The 22,777-nt window shown below is 42.9% G+C and overlaps 1 protein-coding gene across 1 annotated transcript in view; it reads left to right on the plus strand.

Moving 5' to 3' along the window:
• The first annotated feature begins 640 nt into the window (after nt 1–640).
• The window catches only part of SLC6A20 (solute carrier family 6 member 20), a 45,711-nt gene continuing 23,574 nt past the window's right edge, over nt 641–22,777 (plus strand). Inside the window, exons 1-6 of the mRNA XM_019508882.1 lie at nt 641–831; nt 8,904–9,044; nt 11,731–11,822; nt 13,253–13,480; nt 20,718–20,828; nt 21,884–22,125. Of these exons, the coding sequence (XP_019364427.1) occupies nt 711–831; nt 8,904–9,044; nt 11,731–11,822; nt 13,253–13,480; nt 20,718–20,828; nt 21,884–22,125 (935 nt within the window). The 5' untranslated portion in view covers nt 641–710. The remainder of the gene's footprint in view (nt 832–8,903; nt 9,045–11,730; nt 11,823–13,252; nt 13,481–20,717; nt 20,829–21,883; nt 22,126–22,777) is intronic.

Below are 22,777 nucleotides of genomic sequence, written 5' to 3' on the forward strand. Positions count from 1 at the left end.
TTCAGGGTGCAGCGCATACAAAGTAGGTGTGTTGTGCTTCCCTGCAGTGGCCTACTAGTTCAGTCCTTCAATGGTGCAGATAACTGTGCACCTCAGGACCACCACACCTATTGCACGTAGGCCGCCAAGCCTGAGGGAAGGCTCAGCTATGCCAGGGCAGGCACTTGCAGTAGGTTTCAGTGCAATTCCACACCAGAAGCTGACAGCAGCTGAGAGTTAACCAAATCCTGCCAGTGTGGACACTTCTCTCATGAATTACTGAACACAAGATGGCTTACTGTCTCTTTGATGGAAGTATTCCCAGAAGCACATCACACATGCATTGCAGGGTATAGCCTTACGTAAGAAGGATTTTCCAGCTTCCCAAGTCTTCTCAGCCATAGGCAACCTAACTGTGCCAGTAGCCAAATTTAAAACAAGCAAACAAACCTGCATTCACATCCTTCCCAAAAATGCAAGTCAAAAACCGGGCAGCTATTCACCCCAAGTGCCCGTTTTATAGCTCTTTGTGTGTGGCTATAATCTATTTACCAGCATTCCTACTTCACTATGTGCCTGTTAATAAGATTAGTAATTAAAAAGCTTGATAGGAATTGGCAAGTGTACTCCCCCCCCGAGTCAGATTGGCGCTGAGTCTTGGGCAGGGCTTGAAGAGAAACTGAAGGAGTGAAGTCAGGAACTCTCTACTGAAATCTGTGCCTGCAAATGAAATGGAGAAATCCCGACCATTGTGGGACAATCCCTTACAGTTTGTTTTCGCCTGCATTTCTTATGCAGTGGGGCTGGGAAATGTCTGGAGGTTTCCGTATTTATGTCAGATGTACGGAGGAGGTAAGTGTGGTTTCTGTTTCTTGATTTCCCCCCAAATGGGCGCAGCACTAGCATGTTAAACAATTTTAAACCAGAACATATTGCCCATGACAGCACAGTACCCATCTACCAGGTTTCCATACTCAAAGAGGAGTTGAAGGAAGGGCTTTATTTTAGGGAGGCAAAAGATGTTAAATACATGAGCAGGTCTTCAATGTCATGTTGAAGATGCTATCCTAATACCAAATCACTCCTTTCAGAAGGAAGAACAACACTTTCTAAATGGGGACAGGTTTCCATGGGACTGATTTCTCCCATCCACCCCTTCCTGAATTGTTTTTAGGGTATTGGAAGCCAGTGCATTTGCCTTATAGGTTTAAAGGTGGGATTTCAAAAAAAGCTAAAGAAAGCGCGGATATTTACATTGATTTAATTAAGGGATTACTAATAGATAGTCAAGCTGCTATCATTAATGCATTTCTGCTATATAAATCCTCATATTAGAAAGGCTATATCTAGGCTTGAAAATTACCTAGAAGCTGGCTGAAACTATTTGGTCAACGGGAGCGCTACAGCTGAAAAACCTCACAAGAGGCTTTGGGCTGAAAATGTAGATTAAATTGGTCTCGGCCCAAAACGGTTTCTCTTTGCAATTTTCTTACCCTCTCCAAACTATACAAAGAACCCATTCACAGAGGCACCCAATGCTTTTTTTTTTTTTTTTTACCCTTATAAATAAAAAAATCTAGAAAGTTAACTAGAGAAAATCCGTAACAGCCACTTCTAATAAGCAGTTACCTTGTGGAAATGACCACCTTTAAAGAACCCTCATAAGGTTTCTAAAACAGTCTACTTCTATTCACATCCTTATGCTCCATCCGTCACTATGGCATCGGTGTCCCTCTCACATATGCATTAAGTGATGTGATACTATCTGTCCCCTATAGTTCTTTCACCCTTTTTTTCTTCCCAGGAGAAAAAAAAATGTGTATAGATCTTTAATATTTTTTAGCCCTTAGTTTGAAGCCCATTTTTACCTAGCTGTCAATGTGTGCTGATAATGTCTGTGACTGCATAATACCCATTTATAAATGGATTAGCTTTGATGTGCCATCAAGGCTTGGTCCACAGCTCCCAAAGATCAGTGGAAATCTTCATTTATTTCTGTGGGTTTTTCATCGAATCTCATCATAGCAGTAGATACTACAGTGGTTGGGGCTGTCTACATACCTAAAATGAAGTATATTAGTGAGGTGATGTGCAGTTCCCACTGGATTCTAAAAAAAAGGCAAATGCATCAAAGGGTGAGGTCTTCATGCCTGAAAATAAATGCCAGAATATTAACTTTTTAATAGTACATTCTGTATACACTTACAAACTATATGCAGTCAGCTCTCCAGTATAGACAGTCTGTCTCTGCAGAGATGTTCTAAAAGACACTTAAACTCAAATATCAGGTATTTTATTGGAACAAAATTACCTTGCTCAATTTCTCTTATCAGTTTCTACCATTGTAAATCTTTATGAGCTAGAAAGGGCTATAAAATATGTACCTTCATTTAATCAAAAAACTCCAGCATGGTACTAGGGACCTAACTAGAGCTGACCAATAAATACTGCATTGTTATACAGCACCTAGCGCATGCTTGGAACTCCATGATATACAAAAGGAAAGTCAGTCCTTGTTCTGAACAGAATTCAATCTAAATGCTCTTATCACTGACAATAGTAAAGAGAAAATCTTTACAGACTTTAAAACCTGTTATCTTTCCTCTTAACTCATTTGCTACTTCTTCCCCTCCTTCTGAACTAAGTCACAAAGAATAAGGAGTTGGTCAGTCATTTCTCAGGACTGGCATTATTATTTTTCAGTGTTTAAAATAACATCCAGGTGAAACTGCCTATTAACTTTAAAGAATTGAAAAAGTGTTTCTAAAATAGCATTATGTGACAGTCTAATGCATTTTGAACCACTTGGACTAGATCATTAGTTCTGAAAAGAGGCAAATACTTAAAAAGACAGTAAGACCATGGTTCAAAACTAAGAAGTGTTAAATATGCAGTAATGGGAACTGTCTCAATTCTGCCAGTCTCTCTGTGTTCAAAGTTTACTTATGCAGGCCATAACACATGTGCAGTTACGTAGATAAAGTTAAAGATGCACTGGAATCTGCTTATAGTAAACATGGACATTGTGACACTCCTGCAGAATAGAGAGGGCCCAAAACACAGGAGGCCAGTGCTCATGTGATGGTAGCATCACAGACATCAGATGAAAATCTGGCTGGGATCTGAGTCTGGAAATGAACTGTTCATGAGGTGTTTGGACCTAGGGTCCATTACGAAGAGAGGGACTGATTGCAAAGTCTGGATCCATTCCAAGCATGACCAAAGCTGAGAAAGTTTCGGATCTGGATTCCTGAGTGAGCATCTTCTCTAGAGAATAGTGAAGCAGAATGCAAGCTCCTAATTATTTTATTGAGTTTTAATATGGCAAACTGCTGCTCCAATTACAGTGAAGTGGGGATGGTGAAAAAGGGATTTTGCCAAAGGACCCATCCAGATGCCATTACTGCAGAGCTCCCGTGACAGCCTCCACTGAGTGTACAAGATCCATAAGGTCTCTGATAGCTCCTTTGCAAACTGGGCAGTTATCTAACAACTAACAAACAAAGGGGTTGTTAATAACACTACGGCCAGGAGGTAGAAAATTAATTCTCTGTATAAAACGGATTATTGCTCAGCATTCGCTTTGGCTCCTTTGGCCTCCGTTACTGTGTAGATTGCATTCATTTTCAGTGCCGAGCAGAGCCCATTGTAAGGAATGTTAATACTTGGGATTAAATTTCAAATAACAGATGTTTACGTAAATATTTTGGCTTGCTGTAAAAGGGAATCTGGGAAAGGCTTCACAAAATCTGTTTTTTCATTTAGTCAGCAGGTCTTTCTGAAGCGCTCTCAAAGTCAAAGGCAGGGGCTTTTTCCCAAAGAAAATCGCAGTCACACCCTGCCGGTTCAAGTACTCACAGCAGTGTTGAACCAGTGTTGACAATAATGACTTTCCACGAGAGAGAATCTTACCGTTCCTTCCCCGCTTTCACTCTATGAAAGGAACAAGGTCTGGCTGTCTCTCTCTTGATCTGTGGGCAGGAGAGACCTATTCTGTCTGCATGGTACAAGGCAGATCCATGCTGATCCCTGGTGGGTGAGCATGGCATATCTCAGCATGGCAGTAGTGTGTGCCTCTCTTTCCTCAGATTAGGTTCTCAGATGTGTTGCTGGAACTTTGCTGGTGAGCAGCTCATACAGCTATGGGCATCATCCTGCTGCTGGCTCATCTCCAGCTGAGGAGGTAAAAGGCAAAGGGGCTGACCTTTTGCATCTCTTATCAACTTTAATGGCTGCTGTGGGTGCTCAGCAGCTCTGAGAATTTGGTTCCCACAATGCATGACTGCTGGTAAAAAGGGATTCAGCAAATGAGTCTTACTCTGTTAAACCAATTCCGGCAAATGGTTTGTCTTTGCTCAGAATGCCCTCAATAGATAGGATCATTATTCCAATAACGTAGTTTTCACGAGGATAAGATGTCTTCCTTTTCTCTTAGCATAAATGACACAAAAAAAGGAAAATCCCAGAGACATAAAGCTAGAGGAAGACCATAGACTTTTCCTCCAACTCTGTGTACCCAGGAAGTTCTTCTCCTCTGCTGTGGCTTGCTCATGGTGGCTATCAATTCCAGGGAGTGGAAGGCCTCTTTTCATTCTCTGTTCAGTCTTTCATCTTCTTGACTTAGGAGCTGTTGAGTTGACAGCATGCACTGGGGAGGCATGGTAGTCACTAGGGACACTTACAGAAGTTACATTTTTTGCAGCGAAGTCCCTGAAAGTGCTGTACAGCTGTAATGTAACAAACATTCATGACTGCAGAGTGCTTTTAAACTGGCCGGTTGCATGAAAATTTAACCCTCATTTGATGAAATATCAGACAGGGGGGCTGTAAGGTGAAGTGCCTTAGGGAACTTGTGTACAGGTTCCCTGCAAGGGTTAATTTTGAGTGAGTCCACCCGCATGTGATTTTGTGGGGCTGTCACAGAGAGGAAACCAAGTCTCCTCCCTACACACCAGGGGAGGGGAGGCCCCCCACATGCTGCATGTGCCCCCCCACGCTGCAACAGATACCCCTTCTGGGGTCTTGCAGGGAGCTGAACTGGGCCTCTGCAGCAGGGAGCCTCCCTCACCCCGTGCCCCATGCAAGGATTTTGACAGCATCAGAGGCTGCCACACCTGAAGCTGGGGTTGGGGGGGAAATAGAGCCCCCTGCTTTGCAGGCCTAGCCTGGTGCCCCCTAACACTCCAGCAGGTATAGCTAGGCCAGACCCACGGAGCTGGGGGCTCCATTCTTCCCCTCCCCCCAAGGCTCTTGACAGCAGCAGTTGTGGCTGCTACACCTGGAGCTGGGGGGCAGGAGGGAGGGAAACGGAGTCCCCCTGCTGCATCGGTCTGGCCTGGCTACCCCTCCTGGGGTAGATGGGGGCACGCATAGCAGGGGCGTTGAATCCCTCCCTCTGCCCCCTCAACCACTGCTGACAGTTGCCAGCTGGCAAGGGGTGGGGTGCGGGGCTGCTGGCCAGGGCCAGTGCAGGCAGGCAGGCTCCAAGCCTCACCCCCCACCCCAACAGGGGAATACCTGTTGTGTTCAATGATGCTTTAACTCATGAGGCTTTGTGTAAAGTGCCATGAGTTAGAGCGCCTCCTCAACAGGCTGCCTGCACTTGTGTACACACCCTAAGAGATAGCTACAGACCACAGTAACCGCAGAGAGGTTTTTAGCAGTGGTAAATGTGTAACTTGCATTAGGAATTCAGCCACAGACTGGTCTTCACTCACATGTATGCTGTAATTTCCCACACTGACATATTCATCCCATTGGATATCATAACAGTGTCACCTCAAAGCCTACAGGGACATATTCATCCCACTGAATAACATGACACTACTATAGTATCTCAAAGCCTAGGTGACCTAGAGGAGAAGTAAATTGCTTCTGAGATGCAAAAACCCTGAGAATCCCTTCCTCTCTTCTAGCTGGAAATGGACCTGAAGCAAACTCATGGATCCAAATGGCCAGATCAAAAATATCATTAAAGATAATAGGTGAAGATACCTGTTCCTCCACACAAGTACTGTGCCAAAATCATGAAGCTTAATGACTACAAATTATGCCTATATAGTTCCCCATACCATGGCCTATCAAAGCCATACCTTCTGGCCTCCATGGAAACTACTCCAGAAAGCATAAAATAGTCCTGTTGCCAGAATTCACTTCTTCCACCACTCCCAAATTCAGTATGCTATCCACTGCAGAGCTCTTCCTACAGCTTTCATTTAACACATACCCTGAGATAGCAAGGAAAAAAACTCCATCAGAATCTGATAAATGCTTGTCAGAGCTGTATCTCCACTGCCCCCACCTGTGATGCCAAGAGCCTTCCTTCAATTTTCAATGCTGTTCATGACTTGTATTATGAAATTACTTCATCTATTGCCATCCGACAAAATATGCCCATTTGGAGAGACATGGTATGCTAACTTCAGGAGTAAAAGCCACTTCACTTTATTTTGCTTTGTACTCAGGACCTCCTTCCCCCCCACGCACACACGCAGAGTGGCTCAGTCAGTTCTCCTGCCCTCTATTTTTCCCATGCGCTGTTGGGTGTTGCTCTTTATGCACGTTCTCTGGGCTGTCTGTCCTCTACTAAGACATTAGAGGATAGCCACCTTGATACCCTCAGAAGGCAGCACCACTAAAAGGTGCTGTGATAGGTGTGGATTTGGCAATTTAGGCTACTGATGGATTATGAGGGGGAAAAGAGCTGTAATGTGTGTGCAGCTCAGTTGGGGGACAAATCCTCAGCTGATGTATGCACTTTGAAGGAGTTATACCAATTCACACCAGCTAAGGAACTACCTTGGGTGGGAAGGGGGAGTGGGTGTTTAACCAGGTCAGATTAAGGTGTCAACCTAGCTAGGAAACCCCTTCGTACTTCTTAGGGCTATGCAAAATTTCGCTGGCAGTTTCATTTCAATGCTGTTTCAACTTGTTTCGAGCTTGAAACAGGAAAATCAAAATGAAACGGAGAGCTTCAAAACAGCCTCAAAACGAAACAAGGCAAGTTGAAACATTTTGAAATTTTCAAAATGTTTCAAGTTTCGAAGCTCAAGCTGGGCTTGCCTGCAGGGAAACAGAAACTACAGTAAGGAGAGGGAGGGGGAAGAGGAGGGAAAGCAGGCTGGGGGGTAGGACTGCTCTCATTATTGACTGCGTAGCTGGCCAGTGACTGTCCTCCGTCCCTGAGGTCTCGTCCAATCCCAGTGCTCTGGCGAAGGGATGGAAAAACTGCAAAGAAGGCAGCATGGTTTGAACTGCCCTGCTTTCTGCCTTGGTGTCAGTTGAGTGAGGCTGCACCTTAACACACACACAGTGTCACGCACCCATGTCACAAGTTTTACCTGTCAGCAGCTAGAGGCGCAGGGCCCCACAACTCAGACTCCCCCTGCACTAATCTCCTTGACAGCTGGCAGGCTTCATGGCTGCAGCAAGGCCTAGCAGGCCTGCAGTTTTCACCCCCCTCGGCCCCAAGACAGACACAGTCCCAAAGCACCCATGTCACGAGTTTGGCTTGTCCGCAGCTTGAGGTGCAGTTTCCCCAAACCCCCGCACCTATTGCCTTGAAACTTGGCAGGCTTTGTTGCCTCAGAAGGGGCTGGCATGCCTGCAGTTTTGACCCTGCTGTAGCTTAACACGTACACATGACATGAGTTTTTTTGCTTTCAGGACTTTGATGTGCAGTTTCCCTGAAACCCCTACACCTATCTCCTGGACACTTGGCAAGCTTCATGCCCTCAGAAGGGGCTACTATTTCTGCAAGTTTCATCCAAATCAGGCCAGAAATGACAAAGTTATAGGTTGTTTCAAGCTTCCCCATTATAGCCTATGGGTGAAATGTTGAAACAGCAGCGAAACAATGCAACTGTTTTGACGAAACGAAATGGAACAGCAGTTTTGAATCGAAATTTGAAACTAAATGCTGTTCTGTTTAAATGAAATGCAAGTCGAAATGGAATGGTGCCATTTTGCACAGCCCTAGTACTTATAACTTGGATAGGACCTTTGAGGTTTCTTCTTTACTCCCTTCCATACTGAACATTGTGGTCCTGTTAAGGAAAATGAATGTGAATTAAACCTTTCCCCTTCCGTCTTCCCCCTTCCATTATGCTTTAACAGCTTGGACAACAATTAGTTACCCTTTAACAGTTCTAGTCTTGTACATTGCTCAAAACAAACTCCTTGGACACTCTCCTTTGACCAGGTCTAGAGTAGGAAATTTTTACAAAAGAAATCACAGCATTGCCAAATGTCAGTAAAAATTCCATAGACCAAGGCTCGGCAGTGCTGTGTTGTAACCATCTTGCTTGACCTGAACACCTGTGTGCGTTGCAGTTCCAGATGGCAGCTGTGCACAGAGAGAGCTACAGCTGGAGCTCAGCTGTTCTTTCATGGTTGGCATATACATTACACTTTTAGGACCCTCTTCTCTTTCTGCTGACTGGCATCACCATTGAGATGAATTGGGGGATAAAGTGAAGCTAAGATAACCTCATTATGAGACAATCATGCTTCTAGGATTTGGTCAAGCCAATCATGGATGCAGTCTTCAGGCCACTGCTGCAGTTGATAGGACTTAATCCAGCCATTTTAAATTGTGTAATCTCAACTGGAATAGAGCTGCCCTCAGAGTTGCCATGTAGGTAATGCCTGGGGACAGAAGATGTGTCAAAACTCATGCTGATGAACACCAGCAGTTCCTTTCACTTTGACTACTGGAATAAGTTTGTACCTAGGTATGCACAAGTCCATAGAAGTGCATGCAGTGGTAACAGGATGTGCATATAAAGGTGCATATGGGTGTGAATACATGTGTGGGCATATTGTTAGTAGGAAGACTGGAAATTTTAAAACTGTTGTTTTGACTCTTAACAGGATTATACTGCTTATCCTTCCAGCTTGTTAAACACCTTTTGTCTCTCCTGCAGGTGGCTTTTTAATTCCTTATCTCATCATGTTAATTGTGGAAGGGATGCCTTTGTTATTCCTGGAGCTGGCAGTAGGACAGCATATGCGTCAAGGGAGCATTGGCGCATGGAAAACAATAAGTCCCTACCTCAGTGGAGTCGGTAGGTTTTTCATTCATGCCAAGACACAGGGTTATTTTTAACTCCCAGGTGAACACTGGTGATTCTGATAATTTTTTGGAGCAGAAAAGTTGGTATTTATGAGATTATTAGAGGGCATGTGCAGTATGCATTGACCAGGAAAAGGAGATGAGATTTTTGACTCAAAGAGATGGTTATTTGCTTTTTTCTGCCAGGGAACTGGGTTCTGTTAAAGCACCTGCAATGAACTGTAGTGTTGTTCAGAGTATAGATCACGGCTATTAGAATTTTTGGCCCACATATAACACCTAGAGGTATTGAAAACCTAAAAATAATTTGCAAATATTAAATAATTAAGTTTCAAAACTCTCCTGCAAAGTAGATAGATATTGCTAGCCAGGGTTTCTAAATGGTACATTAATACATATTACTTGTCTGGTGTCTCACAGTGGGTTATGGCAGGACTAGAACCAAGGGCATGGCCTTCCGGAAACAGCAGTCACAGAGCAATCTACAAGGAACTGAGAGTAACCGTCATATCTGAAAGAGTATTTTGTTTCCTGTTGCACTTTGTTCCTGTCAGAATACAACTTTACAACCACCTCCTTCCATGTCACTGTCGCAGGTTGTAAGATGGTGATGCATAGCAAAGCTGCAAATGACTTCTCCCAACCTCTATACCGCCTTCTGTCTGAGGGTCAGAAGTACATTACAATCATTAATGACTTAATGCCAGAGAGGGATTGTCTCCATTTTACAGAGGGAAGCTCAGAGGGTCAGATGCTATTCCACCTATTAGAAGTGTAAGTGGTACTTACACAGATAAATGGGACCTTATCCCGGCCAGCTAGAGTTCCTGAAAAACTGTTATTGCAAAAGATGGGTGGATCCTTCTTCTCTTCTTTCCTGTCTTTTGTGACTTGCGCTGAAGCCTAAGCTGATAATGTGTTGCAGAAGCTGATCTACTATCTCAGGGGCTTGAGAATGGAGCAAGATAACATTAAGGTACCTCAAGAAATGCCACTTAGAAACCCATTAGGTGGAAGAAGATCTAGCCCAGAATGCTTCTGGCCAAGGCAAGAATATAATCCAGATTTCTGAACATGCACTTTAATCCCACTGTCAGCAATCTGTCTAGTTCAATCTCAAATTTTACATATTAATAAAACAAGGCAGTAGTTTACTACTGTCATTACCCAATAACTGGCAATAAAACGGAACTACATAAGAATAGCTTAAATTACCTTATAGGTCCAATTATCTCCAGTTCATTTAAAGTACTGGAATCTCTTTAGTGGGACTTGCCAATTTCTAAAAAAATGCTTTGGTTTTTCATCGTGAGGCACTAAAGTTGAAAACCAGCACTTTTATTTCCTTGAAAGAAGCAATTTAAATGACAGGAATGCTTCATGTGCAGTAAAACGATGAATAAGCAAATGCATGTGAGGAGGAAAGAGATGGCTGTCTTCCCAGATATCAAATAAAGTCACTTGGCACTGCCATATCAGTGGACTTCTCGTGGTGGATTTGGATGTAGGAGGAAGAGCTTTTCCTTCTGCTTGATAGCTCTTAGAAGTCTGTGCAGTACAGAACTGTACAACAGATGGTAACCCAGGGTCTCAACAACTACCAGTCTTACAAATAGTGTAGCTATGACATGTATTCTGGGGTAGGAAATATTCCAGGTGCTGCACCTGTACTACCAGATTCCCATTGAAGTCTCAGTTGCATTTCCTTTGAGTTGGAGCTCCCAAACTGCTACCAGTAGTGAAGCCCGTTCTAGAATAAGCCAAGTTTCCCTCCCTTTCTAAAACTGTGTTAGCAATACTAGGAGCCCTCATGTAGGTAGGCTGATAGTTGCTTTTGGTATTTGTAAAATCATGACCATTAAACCTGCCATGAATAAGGTTCCACAACAGTGTATTACCAATGCATATTGTTGATGTATATTACTAATAGTGAAAATGATGTACGATCTGATTTTAAAAGCTGAGTGTATGTCTTAATTAGAGAAATAATAGTGAAGTTATATAGTGGGCTAAGGACTGTCAGATAATTACTTTCAAACTAATCATAGAATCATAGAAAATGGCAGCCAGAAACTCTCCTGGCTTAGAGCTCCAAACATTGCTAAAACAAGTACAACTTAAAACAAGTATAACTTTGACATTAGCAAAGACTGAAATGTTTTGAGAAAATTTCCTACTTTACAGAGAGTAGAGGACTTGTCAGAATTGGCTCAAATGGCATTCCTTCCACTCCCGTAACACTGGTAACTGTTTCATGGGGTAAATAGTGTTCCGAGTGAAAAAAGAGGAATCGAATGAGCGCAGATGTTATTAACCCTTTGCTCCACTTCAGCCAGATGTCTAGGCTGGCACGTTTTTGTCCTCTTGTCATTAGAACACTACTTTTTTTTTGCAGAGCAAACATCTAACCATGGCTTAATACGGTCTCTTTTCCCTGAGGCACTGCCACTTTCTCTAGCTTTTAATTAGATTCTGTCTAGATGGGCTACTGGGCTTTCAGACTGCCAAAAGTCTGCCGTTTCCCTTTTACTAACATTTTAGATTATGCTTAACTTGTGAAGACAGTGGTCCTCTGGGAGAGAGCTGTGATGACCAAAGAAGTGAGCCCTTCTTAAGTTCTGCAGGCCGGTGTTTGGACAGTTTGCCATTTCAATGACTTTGCCATTTCTCATTCTCAGGTGTTGCCAGTGTGGTGGTATCATTTTTCCTCTCCATGTACTATAACGTTATAAATGCCTGGGCCTTCTGGTACCTGTTCCATTCATTCCAGGTGGGTAGCATACTCTGATGATAGGTCAATATATAACAAAGCACATTTTCCGTCCAAAGTGGGCAAACCCAATGTTGTTGAAATTGAGAGACCATGTTAGCTTGCTGGGCATCAGGGGAGAATTTGCAGTGGGCAAACAGGAGTTTAAATACTGATGACATAAATGGTCCCACCAAAGAAATACCAGTGCAGTGAACCAAGAATCAGCATTATTGAATGATCCCATCTAAAGGATATTTGTTTGAGTCACCCACAGACATAGGGACTTCTGGATCTAGTCAGGCAGCCATCCTCTGTTATCTTTAGAAGCCTTGACTGGTTAATGATTGTTAGAAGCCAAACCCTTTAAACTAACCATATTTTCAAAGGAGGATATTGTTTTCTGAGACCTTTGTTTAACATCTTTTTCAACAACAGGCAAATAAAAACTTTCCATCATGAGTTATCTCTCAGCATTAATTTTAAGGAGTCAAGTTTCATTGCCAGAGTTTCTTAATAAATCTTTATAACCTGATGACCCTAAACTTAGACATCAGCTTGTCAGCTTTTTTTTTCCACAGGCTGTTGGCACTGAGACATCATTCATGTCAAAGCCCACTTTGTTTTTGAAATGCCTCATAGTGCTACAAGAAAAATATAAGGTCATCATTGTATAGGGGCAGAAACTAGCTCAGAAAAAAGGGTTGTTTTAGCTAGACTGACAGACATTAACATTAATGGGGATTTGCACAGAGTGAGTCCAGTCCTTTAGTCCAGTGGTCTCCAAAGTGGGGTGCGTGCACCCCAGGGGGTACGGGAAGAGAATATTAGAACTTCTATTTCTATTTCTATTTCTATAAATATACATATATTGGCGGTGTGTGCTCAAAAATTTTTTACTGATAGGGATGCGTGATCAAAAAAGTTTGGAGACCACTGCTTTAGTCCTTGCTTCCATGACTTAGTCCACTGGTGGTATGACTCGATTGAAAGAACAGAAAAGAGCACAATCACAGCATGCAGTTGGCTTCTTCCCATTCAGGGGTCAGCAATGTTTTAGTCAGAGTGCCAAAAACACCCGCAAGCTCAGCTTGTAAGATGTTGGTGTGCCAGGAGCGGCTAGCAGGGGAGCTGCAAGGGGCCCAATCCTTGTTGTGGCAGTGCAGCCCTGGCCTCTTCCCTGCCGTCCACCCCAAGGTGCCTGTGTCAAGCAAAATGCCTTTGCGTGCCGGGAGTTGCCTACTCCTTAGATGTTAAGAGGTCAGTGGCAATCCCCATAGGGGAGAAAGAGCTGCAGGATCTGTCCCGAGACCCCTTACACCAGCAGCCCAGCAAGTCCCTGTCAGTTTCATACTGTCAGTTTCTCTGGTGCTTTTTCTCTTCCCTAAGCCCTCATCGGAGCCTTATATCATACCTTGCATTTAATGTTTGCATTTGTTTTACTCCCAAAGAATCCCTTGCCATGGGCTGCTTGTCCACTGAACAGCAATCACACTGGTTACATTGAAGAATGTGAGAAGGCATCATCTACTCAGTATTTCTGGTACAGGAAAACCCTAAACATTTCACCATCCATTGAGGAGAATGGGAGTATCCAGTGGGAGCAAGCCATGTGCCTGATCCTGGCTTGGCTGATGGTCTATCTATGTATTCTAAGAGGAACAGAGTCTACAGGCAAGGTAAGAGGATTATAATTGTTCATTCAGAGTTGCATTTGATTTCTTCAAGTCCTAACGATGGTTTAACTCAGGGTGGCCAACTAGTGACATGAGTGCCACAAGCAGTACAGGCAGCCTTTGTGTGTGGCACACACTAGATCAGAGAGGGGCCAGGCAGCAAGGCAGCATATACGGCAAGAAGCAGAAAGCAGAGCAGCAGATTGGCTAGGGAGCACAGGGCAGGAAGTAGAAAGCAGAGTAGCTAGTACGGCAGAGGAAGGGGATAGGAGTGGCACTCAGAGAGAGTGTGGGGCTAATTTACCCCTGCTTGAAAGGCTGACCCCCACTGGCTTAACTGATGGTAACTGGAACTCTTCCTCCCCCTCCCGCCCGCCAGAAACAACCTCCAACAGGTTTTTTACTCTTGGCTGGTTTTAATTCCTCTTAACCAAGGGAACACAGTGTGACCACTGTGTGTGGATACAGGGTCATTTAATATGAAGAACTGTGGCTACAGGATCATACTGTATGTTCATTGGCATTTAAAGGCATTGGTCATAGCTATAAAGCATCAAATGGCTTGAATATAAAGAGAATACTGCTTGTGTCATCTCTGTGGTCATCTTATGGTTCCTAGAGTGATCTATGTAATGCATCTATGCATTGTTCCCAAAGTACAGTGAACAAATATATTGCATATATAAGACATGGGACTATTAGACTCCATAACACAGAGCACTACCACTTGCACAAAAAGGAAATTCCTTTTAGCTACAGTAGCATCAGCACATGGTCAGTTATACAGCAAGTAGCATAAAAGGTGAGCATCTCTCCAGTGTATTGGCCACTTTACTCATTTTCCTCTTAGACAACGCGCTTTAATACGGTTTCTGTTTTCAACTCTGTGTTGCAGGGTGTAGGATAGTCAATGGCTCTGTTTGATTATGGAATCAGATACAATCAGATCAGAAAGAGGCAGGGTTAATGACAGAGCAATGCCACAGAAAGCAGATCAGCCGTTTGCTATTAGAAATAAATACCCATGTGGCGCTGATGTTGACTATCAAATGTTTGTGGAACTGCTACACAGAAGCTGTCTTTGACTAGTTCAGAGACGGCTCTTGTTCTGTGGCTCAAAGAGAAAGCAGTTTGTTCTGTATGTGGTAGGAACATGCAGACTTTATGAGAAAGAGAAAACAGCACTTTCACTTTGCAGCTGGCTTTTCCATTAAACTCTTGAATGCCATGCTCACAGAAACCAGCAGCAAATTTAAAACTACAAACAGGAAGTACTTTTTCAACCTAGATACAGTTATTCTGTAGAATTCATTCCTACGTGATAACATTGACAAAGCTTAGCAGGATTGTAAGAGAGACTGGACATCTACAAGGAGATCATGAACATTCAAAGAAGCTATAATAGTAAGAATTAAAATAAAATGCTTTCAAAAGAGCTTGGCAGATTTCAGGCCATAAGCTGGACCAACTCAGTGGTTTTCCACCTCATTAGATTTAAGGCATCGCTCAGAAAATGTCAGCTCTTAGGTTTCATTCATTTTTTGACTATGGAAAAATAACAAAGCAACTCTGCTGCTGTAAAGAAGTCAGAAACACCACAGTAAGTCAAGATGTTTGTGACACTATGGATTCCTATTTGAAATCTCTGAATCGTGTGTACTGTGTAGGTAAGTGTTTGCACACCTAACAGTGCTAATATTATGTGACACACCCTGGCACCCCTAAAGGGATCTTAGGGTGCCACGCCTCCCTGGTTGAGAATCATTGCTCTAATGGAGGAGAGGTAAGGAAAAAGCTTTCCATACGGGTTATGTTGATTATGACTTCTTATGGCACCGTCTTCTGAAGTAACTGGTCCTGGCACCATCTAAGCCAGTGTGGCAGTTCTGATGCTGCACACGGGAGAATAATCCAGGGCCCCTTGGAATGACACTGCGATGATGGATTTCCTAAGGAGAACTTGGAGGTGCATCAACTTACAACAACAGGGCTGCACTGCACATGGGAAAGAAATATGTCTGATGTTAATCTGCAATCAGAATTCTTGGTAGAGGTGATATCTTCTATTATACCAATAGTTGCAAAAAAAAAATCATTATTTACAAGCTTTCAAGCACACATGCCCTTCTTTAGCCATAGGAGAGTGCAAAGATTGTAAAATTTCTCCCATGAAAATTCCTATTTCTCAGGAAAGCTGAAAGGTAGTATAAGATAAGATCTCCTGGTTAGAAAAGTTCATTTTATGTGATTAGGCTCAGGTAAAAGTTGGAGCCATCTGTATACCTCGAAGCTGTCTGATGGGAAGGAGAACATTGAATTATGCTCCTTTCTTGTTATGACATTTCATATTTCGCAGGATTGGTGATGGAAGCCTCTGCTGAGCAAGGAATTTCTCTTGTGTTAAAGCTGCTCTGTGAGCAAGCAAATTTGGCGTGAAACAAAAGGCTGGAGGAGGGGGGTCAGCTTTCAGGTTTCAAGGTGTCGAATTTTGCCTCCTTTTTCTAAATTATGAAGTTTCATTTCAAAATGGCTAATTTCTTATTCCCCATGTTTCAGGGATACAGGCTGTTGGTCTACGGGCAAAAGCAATCAGAACTCTTGGTAGAGGTGCTATCTTTTGGTGAAGGTGTTAATCTCTGAATTTACGAAAAGGTATCCTAGGACCTTTCCCCCTCATTTAAAATGAGACAATATCAAAAGTTCTGAACCTGTCTGAAGAAGAAAGACTAGGTTTATGTTGGCAAATCACATTCGAAAAGCACATAGGCACCCAACAGACTAAAATACAGCCAGCCTATTAAGCTTGCTCAAGTTGGCACATTGAGGAAGACATTAAGTACACAGCCTACTCTGTCAGTTTTCTGTGACTATGAAAATGATATATTATCTGAATTTAGAAGAAGCTGAGTGTATGTTTTAATTAGACAAAAAATAGTGAAATTATATAGTGGGCAAAGGACTATCAGATAACTAATTTGAAGCTAATCATAGAAAATTAGGGTTGGAAGAGACTTCAGGAAGTCTAGTCCAACCCCCTGCTCAAAGCAGGAGCATCCCCAACTATATAATCCTAGCCAAGGCTTTGTTTCACTGGGTCTTAAAAACTTCCAAGAATGGAGATTCCACAACTTCTCTGGGTAGCTTTTTCCAGTGTTTTACTACCCAACTAGAGAGGAAGTTTTTCCTAATATCTAACCAAATGTAATTATTTTATAGTACAATAAATTTCTACTGGAAAAGCTACTAGTAAAGGGGAAAGAGACAAAGGCACACCGACAAAAAGCAGGACAGACCTAAATGCCTGACTGCTGGTTAACTGACACGCTCAGTTAATGGGAGGCCAGTTACATCCCAGCATAGCATTGAGAAGTCCACAGCTGCTTATCAGAAATAAAAAATCTTCTAAAGGTTTTGGGTATCTTTGAAATTGAGGCTTTTATCAAATACTACAATATGGAGACAGTCAGGGCATAATCCTGAACTACTGGGAGTTTTGCCACTGATTTTAAATGGGAACAGGAGTGAAGACACACAGGGTCTGACTCCAAGAGGTATGTAAGGCTGCACAATTCCTGTTCATGTCAACTGCAGTGGAAGGTGCTCTGTAATAACTCTCAGCCTGTAAGCTCAATTCCTGGTTTGGAGCTATACTGAGTTTGAGAAACAGAAAGCTAATGGACAAAATGTAGAATCATTCTTTGTGCTGATGAATGTGGACATGGAAGGTCTCATTTGATCTCAATAGTGCAACTCGTAAGAGTGGGTACTTATCAGGATAAAGAAGGGCTGTACAATCTGGCTCTAAGGCATGAATTAACTTTCCTTGCAGCCATTCAAATTTCCAGTGAATCAGTACCGCAGGCCCTAGTGGTATGGGCAAAGAAAGGTTCACTCCCAGCCTGGACTATTAAGTATGACTGACATTACAGAGACAGCTAGAGGCTTCAAGCATATTGGGGCTTCGCTGTGGCAAATTGGGGCTTCAGTACAAACACAAAGAGGCAGTCCATGCTCCAGAGTGTAGTGTGTATCTCTTCCAGAAGCTTTCACTCTGTAAACTTCCTCAGATCTTTAGGGCACGTACAGACATTCCCAGGACCCAATCTATGGTCATGTGACTTACTTTAAGTCATGTGATTATAGATCAGGTCCCACTTGTACGCATGTTCATTGGGGTGGGGAAGGGAGCTAGTGTGTCATACAGGGGGTTGTTGGGACTGTTCGTTTGGGTAGGCCAGAGGGCTAAAAATGGCCTGGACAGAGTGGGAGTGGGGGAGGAAGGGTAGGAAAAGCACAGTCCCAGGGTGGGGGCCAGCAGCTGGACTTTCCTGGCCCCCGGGCTGCACTCCAAAAGTATACAGATGTTTGGTTACATCACTCATGGGCTAGCCTGGTCTTTGTAGAGCACTTCCTTGGGTGAACTAAGTTAGACTGGGCTATCTTATTTTTTCTATAGTAGCATTTATATATCAATTTTGGAATAACCATGTGAATAAATCCAGAGACAAATCAATTAGATCATCTTTTTTGGTTTGTTTCCATTTAAAGCAGGGGTGCCCAACCTTTTTGAATGTGAAGCCAGATCATGAACTTTTTATCACTCAGTGGGCCCACGAACCATATTCAGAGACCTCACAGGAAGTGGTATCACATCAGGAAGTGATGTCACGTGACCTTTGACACCAATGAAGTTGCAGGAAGTGGGTCTAACCAGTTCAAAACTCTCCCTCTATAGCATCCACCCGTGCCACTGTTTGGGACAGGATACTGAGCTAGATGGACCATGGGGCTGACCAAGCATGGCACTTTTTATGCTCTTATGTTCAGAAGCTCTTATGTTCTTTGGCTGAGCTTCCAAACTATGGCTGAGATTTGCAAAAAAGGGTAGATGGGCATGTTACAAAGTTGTCATAAAAGATTTGGAGGTCTCTAAATCCCTTCCATTTTAATAGAAGTTGGTCTTTTGACTCAGCTTGGAAAGTCTCAGCCCAAGGTGCCAACCAAATAAGTCAAAATATATTTTGCATTTCTATGCAGTGCATCTATGTGGGGCTCTCCAAGCATTTTACAAACATGAAATGAACCCTCAGGATGAGCCCAGCTGGAGCAGCAGGGACTCAGCTGCACTTTCCCCTACCTGCGCCGGTCAGTCCTGAGCAGCACACAGCTCCGCCACCACTTCTGCTGACTGGTGCTGACCCGGGCGGGTCTGTCCCATCTGCAGCAGCATGCAGCTGAAGCTGGCTTCCCACGTGCTACTGGGGACAGGAGGAGGCCGGCCAGGTCTGCACCAGCCAGCAGAAGTGGCGGTGGAGCCGTGTGTCGCTCGGGTGTGATCGATGCAAGCAGGGGGAAAATGCAGCTCAGCCCCTGCCGCTCCGGCTGGGCTCATCCCGTCCTGTCCTGAGCGGCACATGGCTCCACCACCACTTCTGCTGGCTGGAGCAGACCCGGCCGGGCTCCTCCCATCCCCAGCAGCTCGTGGGAAGCCAGCTTCAGCTGCATGCCGCTTTTCCTGGCCGGTGCTGACCTGGATGGGACAGACCCGCCCGGGTCGGCATCAGCCAGCAGAGGCAGCAGCAGCGCTGTGTGCCACTCGGGACTGACCGGCGCAGGTAGGGGGAAAGTGCAGCTCAGCCCCTGCTGCTCCAGCTGGGCTCATCCTGTCCCGAGAGGCACATGGCTACTCCTCTTCCAACATGCACCGCAGCGGCAACGTCAAGCTGACGCGTTACATGTGGGAACCTTGTCCCTTCCCCAGCCCTTCGGCAGCCATTAGGAAGCTGGGGGAGGGACAAGGGGTTGGAATGAAAGTAAACAGTGTTTACTTTTGTTTCCCATCGCAGCACCACGGGCCTCAGAAAATGTCTTGGCGGGCCATATGTTGGACAAGCCTAATTTAAAGTATGTTAGCATTAGGTTAAAAGACACAGCTTGACTCATGGCCTATTAAAAGGTAACAGAAAGGATATACAGGCAGTCCTCGGACACAATTGGTTCCTGAAACCACATCTTAAGTTGAAATGTTGTAACTCTGAACCAATTTTCCCATTGAAAACAATGTTATAAGTGGGGGATTGGTTCCTGAACCAAGGCCCAATACTCTATTTTCACCAAAAATAACCCAGAATTTTGTACTCAGTCAATTATAGATGAGTAATTGGTATAGCTACATTAATGTATTTATACTGTAAATAGCAATCATATTTATTTGGAAGGACTTCCAAAAAAATAGGTGATTTTGCTGGACTTTTTGAAGGGCTCTTGGCTGGAGTCTTCTCAGGAGTCTTGGCTGCAGGTTTTTCTGGGGTGTTGTCTGCTTTCTTAAAGAAAGCGTCCAAAGAAGTTTGGACAGATGATTTCTAAGGAGATGGGCAACGCAGTGAACTTGTTCGGTGGCGTGGTGTGGCATCAGATTAAACATTGTAAAGTGGTATGGTATCAGATTAGGCATTGTAAAGTTGAAACTGAAGTCAGAAAATTGAAACGGTGTCAATTTATAAACACCGTAAATGTGAAATGTTGTACCACAAAGTTGTAAGTTGAGGACTGCCTGTAAAAAAGATTTCCTTGCCTCAGTTAGAAATAAGCTATCAATACGAGCTTGGAAAAATTTAATTTGCTTTTTGCTGAAGCAGCATTTGTTTTATATTTGTCAGACTTCTCTCAGAACAGGCGTGAAACTTGATTAATTTTAGTTTTGTTTAGTTAATCTAGCAAAAGTTTAGGTTGCAAATACTGCAGGAAAAATTTGCTACTGTTGTTGCTTTAAAATGTTGTTTTAAACTCCTGTATAATTACAAAAATTAAAATTGTGAAAATAATACCAAGGATATTAAATAAAAGCTCATTTTTTGTGAAGCCACATTTGACCTGAAAGCACTCATTTAGATATAAGATAGCAAATAGGACTTTACTACTGTTTTATACAGGAAAAAAGAACAAAAACCCCAAAAGCATATATAATAAAATGACCAGATTAGGCCATATTCCCGTGGTCAAGTTATGGTCTGATACTTAACATCTAGTGCTGCAATGCTGTTCCAGAATAGAAATTTCTTCCTGACCCCTGCTCCTAATCCTTTTAAGCCCTGGAGGATGAGGATTGATATAGTCTCGTGCAATTTCACTTTGTCTGTAGCTACATTAGTAATGTTTTCAGTTTTACAAGAAATGGTCCTGGCAGAGAGATAGCCATGTATCTCAGCTTTCTAATTAATTTACCTTTTTTTTTTTTCAGGTTGTTTACCTAACAGCTTCTTTGCCATATCTTGTCCTCCTCATCTACTTAATTAAAGCACTAACACTACATGGAGCTGTGAATGGACTGGTTTATATGTTTACACCAAAGGTACAAAAATATACATTGAAATCTTAACAAAATTCTGTGGTTATATCTGCATTGTTTCTTATATAACTTTTTTGTTTTCCATAACATCTTCATAATAGTAATTTGGGGCTCATATTACATGCATCTAAACCAGTGGTTCTTGACCTTTTTAGACTCAAGGCACCTCTCAGAAAATGCTGGCTCTTAACTTTCACTTGTGTTTTTCCTATGGAAAAAAAAGAACAATTCTTCTGTTGCAAAAAAAATCAAAAAGACCACAATTCAAAATGTCTGACTCTATGATTTCCTATTTGAAATATCTGGGTTTATCTTGTGAAGCTTGTAGGTATTTACACCCCTAACAGTGCTAATATTTTGCATCACCTTCGTTGAGAAACACTAACCTAGACTCCTGAGAATACACTGGTACACATCACTCTTGTGTTTTTAGTTTCTTCATCCAGAGAAAGAAGCATCACACTTAAGGTGTATTACATTCATAAAGTGAGTAGTACCACTGAACAAAATTAATTCCTGAATTCAGCAGAGTTACATAACAAATGAACAAGGCTTAATCTCCTGCCATACAGGGCATATGTTTATATATGGCATAAATTTCAACCTAATCCCTTGGTTTATAAAAAAGATTATATTTCACCCCAAGATCTCAAACACTGTTGAACATTTTATAGGCCAAATTCTATCTGCTAGTGTAGATGGGCATGCTTCCATTTAAAATCAGGTATTTAACCCATCTACTCCAACAAAGAATTGGCCTTGCATAAAAATAACCCATTTTATTTATCCTTGAAACATTCAACCTTGGAGATGCCTCCATACACATAACCAAATCCCTCCATACTTCAACAGGTTAAACTTAAATTAATTTTAATAAAAGCTGCAAGAATAAATGGTGGAAAGCAAAATCAAGTACATAAGCCAGATTCCTCCCTACTTGATGCTTAGATGTTACTCCTTGCCTTAGATATTACAGTGAGAGAGCATTGGATGGACCACAAATGAGCACAAGGCCACTTCTGTGTTAATCAGACAGTTCTCACTCTTTTGTTTTACAGTTAGAGCAACTAGCAAACCCAAAGGCCTGGATTAATGCAGCTACTCAGATTTTTTTCTCACTTGGTCTTGGTTTTGGAAGCCTGATAGCTTTCGCCAGCTACAATGAGCCAAACAACAATTGTGAGAGACATGCCATAATTGTCTCTTTGATTAACAGCTCCACATCAATATTTGCCAGTATTGTGACTTTCTCCATCTATGGCTTTAAGGCAACATTCAATTATGAAAACTGCCTGAACAAGTAAGAAACCTTTTCACTAATTTTTCACCCTTAGATCTTACATACAAGAAAAGGGAAAATGAACCAAAATAGCAGCTTTGAAATGCAGGTCCTCACATGCCAAAAAATGAACTGCAGCAGATACTGAAACTAATAACATTCAAGATAAAAGGAATGGCACGCTCTGTCCTTCTATGACTCAATAAGGTTAATAGAAGTGGACTGGCCAAATTTGCTGATGACACCAAACTTTAGGGTAAAGCATCCACACCTGAGGACAGGCGGGTGATCCAGGCTGACCTTGACAGGCTCAGGAAATGGGCAGATGAGAACCTGATGGTGTTTAACACTGAAAAATTCAAGGTGGCCCACCTGGGGAAGAAAAACCCACAGCATGCTTATAGTCTCGGCAGTGCTATGCTGGCTAGCATTATGGATGAAAGGGATTTGGGGGTCATGATTGAACATGAGCCATCAATGTGATGCTGCAGCTAGTTAAGCAAGCTTGCATCCATAGCTGCTTCTCAAGCAAATCCTGGGATGTCATTCTCCCATCCTGGGATGTCATTCTCCCATTGTACTCGGCCTTGATGAGGCCGCAGCTGGAGTACTGCATCCAGTTTTGGACTCCACAATTTAAAAAGGCTGTGGAGAAGCTTGAGAGAGTCCAGAG

Source organism: Gavialis gangeticus, unplaced genomic scaffold (assembly GCF_001723915.1).
Source record: "Gavialis gangeticus isolate Ggan-Ray unplaced genomic scaffold, GavGan_comp1, whole genome shotgun sequence".
NCBI classification, from domain to species: Eukaryota; Metazoa; Chordata; order Crocodylia; family Gavialidae; genus Gavialis; species Gavialis gangeticus.